Source organism: Coregonus clupeaformis, chromosome 7 (genome assembly GCF_020615455.1).
Source record: "Coregonus clupeaformis isolate EN_2021a chromosome 7, ASM2061545v1, whole genome shotgun sequence".
In the NCBI taxonomy this organism is placed as follows: domain Eukaryota; kingdom Metazoa; phylum Chordata; class Actinopteri; order Salmoniformes; family Salmonidae; genus Coregonus; species Coregonus clupeaformis.
Window position 1 is genome coordinate 21,679,896 of NC_059198.1, and position 9,527 is coordinate 21,689,422.

General features: G+C 41.5%; 1 protein-coding gene across 2 annotated transcripts; it reads right to left on the bottom strand.

Moving 5' to 3' along the window:
* Positions 1-1,234: 1,234 nt before the first annotated feature.
* On the bottom strand, positions 1,235-9,283 carry LOC121569025 (phosphomannomutase 1). 2 transcript variants are annotated; one of them, XM_041879607.2, is made up of 8 exons: positions 8,909-9,283; positions 6,661-6,778; positions 5,798-5,874; positions 5,478-5,569; positions 5,042-5,141; positions 4,571-4,646; positions 2,303-2,418; positions 1,235-1,944 (listed from the first exon to the last, which is right to left on the bottom strand). In XM_041879607.2, exons 1-8 carry the CDS (start codon positions 8,987-8,989, stop codon positions 1,822-1,824), a joined length of 783 nt encoding a protein of 260 aa, XP_041735541.1. In that variant the 5' UTR covers positions 8,990-9,283; the 3' UTR covers positions 1,235-1,821. The 2 variants fall into 2 exon arrangements, with proteins under 2 accessions (XP_041735541.1, XP_041735540.1); XM_041879606.2 differs by lacking the exon at positions 8,909-9,283 and having other exon boundaries at positions 6,661-7,871.
* Between the last annotated feature and the right edge of the window lie 244 nt (positions 9,284-9,527).

Here is a 9,527-nt window from a genome sequence, read left to right on the forward strand (position 1 = left end):
TCCAGTGTAGATTTGGCTTTGTGTTCTAGGTTATTGTCCTGCTGAAAGGTGAATTCATCTCACAGTGTCTGGTGTAAAGCAGACTGAAGCAGGATTTAGCCTGTGCTTAGCTCCTTCCCGTTACTTTTCATCCTGAAAAACTCCCCAGTCTTTGCAGATATCAAGCATACCCATACCATGATGCAGCCACCACCATACTTGAAAATAAGGAGGCAATTGCTCAGTGATGTGTTGTGTTGGATTTGCCCCAAACATAAGACTTTGCATTTACGCCAAAAAGTTTATTCATTTGCCGTTTTTTTTTGTTGCAGTATTACTTTAGTGCCTTGTTGCATGTTTTGGAATATTTTTATTCTTCTTTTCACTCTGTCATTTAGGTCATTATTGTGGAGTCACTACAATGTTGTTGATCCATCCTCAGTTTTCTCCCATCACAGCCATTGAACTCTGTAGTTGTTTTAAAATCACCAATTGCCTCATGGTGACATCCCTAAGCAGTTTCCTTCCTTCCTGTCCTGCAGCTCAGTTCAGTTCAGAAGGACGACTGCATCTTTGATGTGTCTGGGTGGTTTAATACATCATCCACAGCATAATTATTAACTTGACCATGCTTAAAGATATATTCAGTGTCTGATTTGTTATGGCGGCAGGTAGCTTAGTGGTTAAGAGCGTTGTGCCAGTAACCAAAAGGTCGCTGGTTCTAATCCCCGAGCCGACTAGGTGAAAAATCTGTCGATGTGCCCTTGAGCAAGGCACATAACCCTAATTGCTCCTGTAAGTCGCTCTGGATAAGAGCGTCTGCTAAATGACTAAAATGTAAATGTTACCCATCTACCAATCACTGCCCTTCTTTATGAGGCTTTCGAAAAAGCCTATTATTTCACACAGAGTGAGTCCATATAACTTATTATGGGATTTGTTAAGCCAAATATTACTTCTGAACTAACTTAGGCTTGCCTAAACAAAGGGGGTGAATACCTAGGCAACAACAATATTTTAGTTATTTAATTTGTATTAATTTGTAAAAATCGTAGAATTTTATTTTCACTTTGACATTATGGAGCATTTTGTGTAGATCAATGACAAAAAATTACAATTAAATCTATTTCAATCCCACTTTGTAACGCAACAAAATTTGAAAAGAGGTGTAGTTCTAGGGGGTGTAGACTTTCTATACGCACTGTATGTGTCATTAATCTCATATCTCAGTGGACAGGCACAGAGCAAAAAAACACTCTCTCTCTTCTCTCTCTTCATTTCATTGTGCAGTGTTCAGAGACAACACTAATCACTCACTACATTCATAAAGAAAACAAATTATTCAAAACCCAGTTTGTCAGATCAATATCAGATCAGATATCAATATTAGTGCAAAACATAAGTGGGTATTTACATTATATACTCAAAATGTATATACATCTTCACATGATATAAGACATTTTGGTTAATTTGATGTTACATACAAATACAGGGACATGCTACAAAAACCATTGGCTTGATAGATTAAAACCTTTTGAGAAACACTTAGTCATGATAAAAACTGAAAACATTAGTACACTTGTAACTGGCGCAGCCTCTGTCCACATCTCATAGTAATTTCCATGGGAGTCCAGCCAATGTGAATTACTAATGATCCCTTTATGTGTCCAGTGCTAGTTAGAATAATATCATACAACAACAATGAATTGATTACTTTAAAAAGTCTGTAGTGGTTTGACTCCCATCTCCACCTCTTCTCCTCCAGGTGCTCTTAGTACCTGCCCTGAACAACAGGGGGAGCCCAAGGGAAGCTGACTGGGAGAGTTCCTTCTGCACGACTCATCACGACTCATTAGCGGGAGCTTTGAAGAAAATTTCTCGACAGTGCCTGGCTGTGTCCTCTGGTGAGTACACTGTGAAACCAATGGTGCGCGGGTCATTGAAGATCTCATAGTCGTTGCCCCCCTGAACAGAGAGGAGTGTAGATACGGCTTTAGAATCTGCTTGTTCGCAAATAGGTTTGCACTGACTGCCCTTTTCACCCTTGTCGACCTCTTTCCTTGTTTCCTCACTCACTCTTTATCTCTCTCTATGTCTCAGTAAAAGAGGTTGAATAAACACACAACCATCACAAAGCTCATGCAACATAGCAACATTCTTTCAGGCAGGGGTCAACTCCACTTATATTGACAACAACAATGATCTCTGAACTTTAACCTTTGACATTCAAGCCACAGCACAATCCTACTCTCATTGCTATCTTTAGCCTCAGAGCATTCCCCACCATCACTGACACGTCCACAAGGTCCTCCCCTTCACTTACAGATGACGTCTCGTTGCCAAAGAAATAGATAGCGTCCAGGCCCTCCCCCTCCAGCACGTCCAGACAGAGCCTCTTGTCCCAGCCTTCAGGGAACACGTCAAAACTGATGAGACCGCCTGAATAGAGGCACATGAAGGGGAATAATTCAGTCAACTTCAATTTATACATTACAATTTAACATCATGTTACTGAACATAATATTAGTCCCTCCAATAAAATAAACCCTCAGTCATGTTTTAGTGATGATTATTAACGCATTACAACCAGCTATCCCATGCCATGTATGGGATATTTGTTTAGGTTGGTCAATGCACTGATGAGTGAGGATGCCCAATGCATGTAAAATAGGTATGATATTTTCCCCATTATAGGAACAGCAGCTTTGAGATATTTTTAAGACTGCACCTTCAACTGGTCAATGTTGCACATTTCTCTGCAACAGACTTGGAGCCCAACACATTCTCACCTCAAAAAGCATGAAAGGATATTAAAAGCCGCAATCACTGTGCTCAGTTCAGCAGAACAGACTTATTTATGCCCTGTGCATCGACTGTGTGGCGATGGCCTTGACATACAGTCTGTGTCCAGGGATGACAGTCTTACCATGAGGTCACTAACAGTATGTGACAGCCATCAGGCTGCCATGAGGTGGTCTCAGTTCCACAAACACAGCCTGTGGCTGGCTCCTTTCTTTTAATCGCTCTTTCCTTTTCATTCTACAACCAGAGCAGTTCATCTTTGATTTAAATGAGCGGTGAATGTGCATGAAAATCCCTCAGCAAAGTAAGTTTAAATTCTGCGTCTCGCCCATCCCCCCTGCCTTCAGATTCTACTTCATTACCCTCATAATGCTGAAGTGTTTAAAGCGGCAATCAGCAGTTGAAGCAATAACAAAGCGCCCCACCACTGTTTCAGTAAAAATTGTGGGGATGGACTGAAGAAATGTAAGCACTCTCAAATTCAAAGACAGAGCTATGGATGCAAGGACTGACCATCCATGATATCAAAATGATAGTTTTAACCATGTTTTGAGGCTATACAGTGTTTGTTTACATTTACTTTGTTTACAAACTTTGGAGTAAAACTAGCTTATATTTTGCTTTCTGATGGGGTATGACAATTGAACTAAGCTCACTAAGTTATATCCTTCAAGAATCAATGGGTACATATAATTAATTTATTAGTCCAAAAATGGATGTAGCAACTGCTGCTTGACCCTTTAAAGGGAAAGCTCAAAAAGGCAACAGCTAGGGAGGTTTCAGACAATCAGAGGGTGTTTTGGCCACAAACACCCACATCCTCAGCCCATCCCCACCCACTCCCTTCCCCACCCCTGGCCATATACCATAAAGGTAAAAGAAAACAGAGACAGGACAAAGGTGCCTGTATTTGAAGGGACGCTGCAATGTCACTTTTTGAGCTGAGTGACACAGGCAAAAACCTATGGCGTAAGAACAGACAGTGCTGCATAGACATAAACAGCATTGCATTTATTATGTGAAATGTGAACAAACCGAGGCAGGGTAGACGTGCAGATACAGACCATAATGAGCAAACACATAAATCTTATGCCCTAGCCTTCTCATTGGCTCGTTTTATCAGGCTCTGCGGCTGCAGTGCAAACAGCCCTCCAACTGGCTCTGCTGCCAGTGCAATGAGCATCAGCTTCCACATCAGCAACCAGAAGGATTCTCAGTTAACATCAGCAATCAGAAGGATTCCCAGGGCAGTCACTCCGTTAGAGTGAAGTAAGGATGAATGTGTGTGTTTGTAACTACTGCTGCTACTGGCCCAGGGCTTTAACAGAGTGCCTTATGAAGACAACAGCCTTATTTCCAGCAGTTTTTTGCAGCTGCCTGAATTGTGTACAGTTTCACAGGCCATTAAGTAAGTCCCACACCTCGTTACACAGTGAGCAAACACCTAGTCTGACTAAACCTCAGAGAGTGGAGCAGGGGAGAGTAATGTTTATTGAAGTTGCCCCAATGTTGGGCACAATGTGTCCAGGAGATTGACTACGCATGGCAGACAGTCTTTGTGAACTGGCATATAGGAAACAACAGCAAGGAAAAGACAGCAAAGGAGTAAGTACGTTCAAGTCATAACAGGGTTCTATCTGAGAGATAAATGGTTGTAAATTAGTCTTGAAATGTAGATATCACACCATGCACAGGTGGCATACAAAAAAATACTGAAATACAAGACTAGAGGTGTTAATAGTTACACTGATATTAATTCCCAGCTCACATCCTGTGCCAGTTGGCTTACCTCTGGTAAATCGTAGACCCTTCCCAGCAAACTCCTCCTGCAGGGCCGCAACAAACTTCTCCCTTATTTTCTCTCTCTGTGAAGAGGTTAAGGAAAGCGGTCAGACTTCAGACAACTAAGGGTTAAGCCTCTCCACATCACCCATCAGACCACTAGACCCTCCATAATGTGTGGCTGTGAAACATCAATGGGCTGTCTGTTCAGCCATCTTGAAGGCTCAGCATTGTTTTGACTTGTTTACTCTCTTCTCCTTTTAATAGGAGCCAACATAACAGAATATAAGAGAAAATCATGCCTGCTTGCACTGTGCAGTGATTTGAGGTTATACGAGGTTGAAACATGACTCAATCAATAACACGGGCTTTGTTTGTTTACTCTTAATTTCACACGTTTATACGTTTAGGCGTTTTCCTTAGAAGATAACGATTGGTGTTTGGATCATTATTTAGGCACTCTTATACTGTGTAATACCTTGTCGATTTCAGAGAATTCGATTCGCTCCTCAAGTGTGCAGCTCCGGCCAATGGGGGAGATGTTCAGCATTCCATTGCGGAATTCGATAAAGGTGCCCCTGAGGGCAGAATAAGGCATTAATCTGTAAGAAGAGACTTTAGTGTGGCTTTGTTACAAACCATCATACTAAAATTCTAGAGATTCTAGCGTTAGATTCAGAATTGCTTTGTTTCTCAAGCAAATATGTATTTCCACCCAGATACATATCAATCCTTCTGTCTTAGTCTCTCTGTGATTTCAGCTTGTCAAACTGGAGAACACCCTTAGGAATACGGACAGAGCCAGCATTCCTTTCTCCAATGCCTGCAGCTTTGATGGACAAGTTGTAGTGGCCCTGGGGCCTCTGAATGACTAGACACATGGAAAAGGAGCTGAAAGTAGGTCAGAGTCTCACCTTTTCTTGGGCAGCTTGATCAGCCCCATGTAGCTGAGACAGAAGTTAATGAGGTCCTGTAGTAGTTCCTCTCCTATCTGGTTCTGGATGGCCTGTAGGAGAAAGGACATAGTTCAAATATTTGAACTGTCTTTTATTATTAACACAGTGCAGTTCTCTTAAAGGCATGATCATAACTTTCCCTTCCAGTCTTCATAGCTGAGTACAGTGTACAAGAAAAAAGGTTATCCCTGCATGTTGTTTACATGGAATCAGGTTTAAATGGCTTGTTGGTGAGCCAAAATATATGTTATTCCTTCCCTCACCTCAGTCACACCCACCTGTTTGGAAAGGAGCTTCCCATCTTTGTACTGCACCGTGCCATTCTCAGCAAACACATAGTCAAACTTCCGTATCACTGTAAGAGAGAAAGGGGGCAAATTAGGTAAAAGTGTGTTACTGAGGAGCACTGTGAGAACATTCATAGTAAATAGACAACACAAGCTACCAGCACGTAGCCTAAAAGAACTCCCCCAACTGGAACACAGGCATGTTGTACCTCGTGCAGCGGGATTATTGGTCATTGCAGATTACCACCTATGTAACACTACCTGGAATAGTGCAGTTTAATCTCTGTCCTGTCCATTCACTGTACACATATCTCACATGGCTAGAGTATCAAAGTACTGAGCATCTCAATCAGTCTTGCATAATGCAGTCTGGGGATGATCAGGATAGAGAACTGCTGCTGCAAAAATGAAAACCTTGAATGCACTAGTAGCACTCCCCCTTAAATGTACTCTATTGTTCGTTGCTTTACTTTTGTTGCTGCTCTGAGTGATAACGGTCAGTTGTCAGTGTGTTGGTGGCCAGTCTCCACTGCTGTGTGTAAACTCCACCACAGGGTCAGTGTGTCAAGGTCTCTGGTGGTGGGTGGGAAGGAAGGGAATGTAACACAGGTACATGAGCAAACATGTAACTCCATCTGGGTCCATTTATGGACTGATGTCAAATGAGAGTGGGCTGCCAACATGAAAGCCCCTAAACTGTCTCTCTGCTGAATGTCCCTGAAATAATTTCATGAACATGAAAGCGACAGCCTTTTGGGGTTTGCAAAGCCCTGTGAGACAAAGGCAGTAAGATGGGTTTGAGGGTGAATATGTGAGACTGAAATGAGACCAAAGTGAGAATGAGGAGCGCTCACCTTCATCTCCCTCCCCCAGCTGCTCTGCGATCTTTGAGTAGTCTGATCCGCCCACTATGCCGATCTTCACTTTCCTGCGCAGTGACTGGAAAAACTCATCCAGCTGTGGGTCGATTTTCTGCAGGGTGTAAGCACACACGCACGACGCGTACACACAACGAGTGCACGCACGCACCCACGCACACACACACAGTCTGTACCTGTTTGTGTTGTCTATCATTGAAAACACCGTTTTAGGGACTCATAATATAAACTGTGACAAGATAGGCATTCACAGTCCTGAAAATTGCTTTTCTTGTCTGACCACAAAGCAGGAGAATGCTTTTGTTTGTGAGGTTAGGTAGCATAGACAGAGTGAGATTACCATCTGTCTCTGAAGGAGGAGCAGCTTTGATAGTGTTATATTGACCCTCTGCAGAAATAATCATATTAAACAAGCTTTCCCTCTTGCCAGAGAGACTTTGGCAGACGGATCAGGCAGGGACTGCCTCATACTCACATGAGGAAACTGCATTACATAATACAAGGGCAGTGGGTTTATTCTGCACACTTATGTCTCTGTGACCGACCAACAGCTGTTGAACTGGACACAGCCTACACATGACGGTCATTGACCATTTCTTTACATCACCAGTCCAGACACTGAGACAAGAACGCAGATAGACAAAAAAATATCATATTGTAGGCTGTTACAACAAAGACATAATCTTGTGATGATGGGCAGAGATAAGAGAGATCATCTCAATTTTTATCCTCCTGTTTAATTGAATTATTTGAAGACATGGAGAACTGCCTGTTTTCACACATGACAATATCAAAGACATTCATTGATGCAGCGTTGTGTAACAGAGAGTTAACTATTTATCATCAAATTCATTAGTAATTTTTTGTTAAACTACTGAAATCATTATGAAAAGCACTAGGGAGCTGTTTCACTGATTATTCATTGCTTATCTGGCATTTCAAATCTGAGGGTCAAAAGAGGCTGAGGACATGACTAATAGGCTAACCCCATTATGAATGTCAACATCCTTGATCAACGTAGTCATAGAGGAAAGAGTATTTAGGGAAGGAACTCCATGTGACTCTTCTTCCTATATACCTAATTTAAGTTGTTTACTATCAGTTATCTGTCCATTAAAGGTCCAATGCAGCTGTTCTTATCTCAATATCAAATCATTTCTGAGTAACAATTAAGTACCTTAATTGTCAAAAAGAAACAAAAATAGCTTCAGAGCTAAGAGCAATTTCTCAAGCAAGAATTTTGCTAGGACTGTCTGAGAGTGGTCTGACTGGGGAGGGGGAAACAAAAAATTAGCTGTTATTGGCTGAGAGGTTTGGAACTCTCTTTCCCATTGGTCTATTAACAGGCATGCCAAAACGCCATCCCTCCAAAACAGGCTGAAATTTAAACAGCTGTCTTTTCAAACAGCAAACAGCTCTTACACTAAAAGGGCATTATTATAATTTTCACCATTTCACAGTATTATTCCAACCTCATAGTGTGACAATATATATAAAACACAGGATAATCACGTTTTTGACTGCACTGAGCCTTTAAGGATTGGCGCGAACAGCTGCAAGGTAATTGATACTTCACATGGACGGACTTGAAACTTTCAGGAAACAGCAGGGTATTTTGAATAGGCGTAAGCAGTGTCCCAGTGTAACCGTGGTCTAGGGTTGACCACCACCGGTATGCTATATGAAACTTGACATCATGAGTGTTGTGCAAGTAGGCAACAGTAGCCTACAGTCGTCTTCTCGTACGGACGGACGGAGGACATAACGTTCTTCCAAATTAATTATATCTCTGCTTCATGGGGCGCGCGCGACTTTCAGTGAAATACAAGTTTCAGGTGCAAACGAAGACATTTCATTTTCATTCGGAAGAGTTGGCATTTGAGAACAGTAGGCTACAACCACGGGATTAAATAATATACGAAAACAAGAACTTGGAAGGACAGAAAATAATGGTGTTTGCCTACATTATCAGGAAGTATATCGACAGAAAATAGTAAATCATTACATAACATGCAGGAACATTGCAGACTTTGCAGCAGATAAGACATTGACATTATGCCAACCGTTTTGTGCTATCAAGATGGCAAGGCAATTGGCTAAGCGCCCTATAATTCCTTAAAAAATTGAAAGGCTTAACAAGTTGGAAAGCAACATTAGAAGAAAGAAAATGACAAACAAAACACAATTAATACAATGGGATAATAAAAAACGTTATTTAGCATACCTCTCTCGGTGGGGTAAGAGTTCCGTCCACGTCAAATAAACACAGAATAGTTCTTTTTGAAGAACCCTTTGATTCATCCATTTCTTCTTTTGCAATGATAGTGTTACTAATGTGTAAGTAATCTTCTGGGTAAGAGTGACACTTTTCTGATCTTGCCTCTAATGCAAAACAAAGACTACAGTATATGCTACTGTAAAATGTTTAGCCTACCACTGGTTGGATAAATAATTTATAATTTATGCCATGCGGTATAGTAGATAACGACAAACCATATCCAATAGTTGTTGAACTGTAGCTTATCCTCAGACTGAATAGTTCTGCCACCGTTTTCGATCGAATTCAAACAATCATCACAGCAGCGCGACACGTCTCAGGTTTATTTTGCAACAGTGTCTCGACTCTCGTAGGCTACATACAAACAGCCAATCGCAGCTTCTATGTTTGATGACGCGGAGTGGGCGATGGCAAGATGTTTATACATAGCCCCCTCCCATGTAAAATCAAGACTGATTTAAGACCCATCTCAACAGTGCTCAGACTGTGCCTAAATCTGTACAATGTAGCCTGTCATATAATAAATTCACAGCCCAAGCAATGGAATGATTCCTTACTGCATGTC

Excerpts from the sequence above, each read along its gene's own strand:
- LOC121569025 (XM_041879606.2), bottom strand. The coding sequence starts at position 6,880 with ATGATAGACAACACAAACAGGTACAGACTGTGTGTGTGTGCGTGGGTG. Across the intron at positions 4,647-5,041 it reads AATTCTCTGAAATCGACAAG|AGAGAGAAAATAAGGGAGAA; the intron begins GTATTACACAGT and ends ACCTCTTCACAG. Across the intron at positions 2,419-4,570 it reads GGGTCTACGATTTACCAGAG|GCGGTCTCATCAGTTTTGAC; the intron begins GTAAGCCAACTG and ends GCCTCTATTCAG.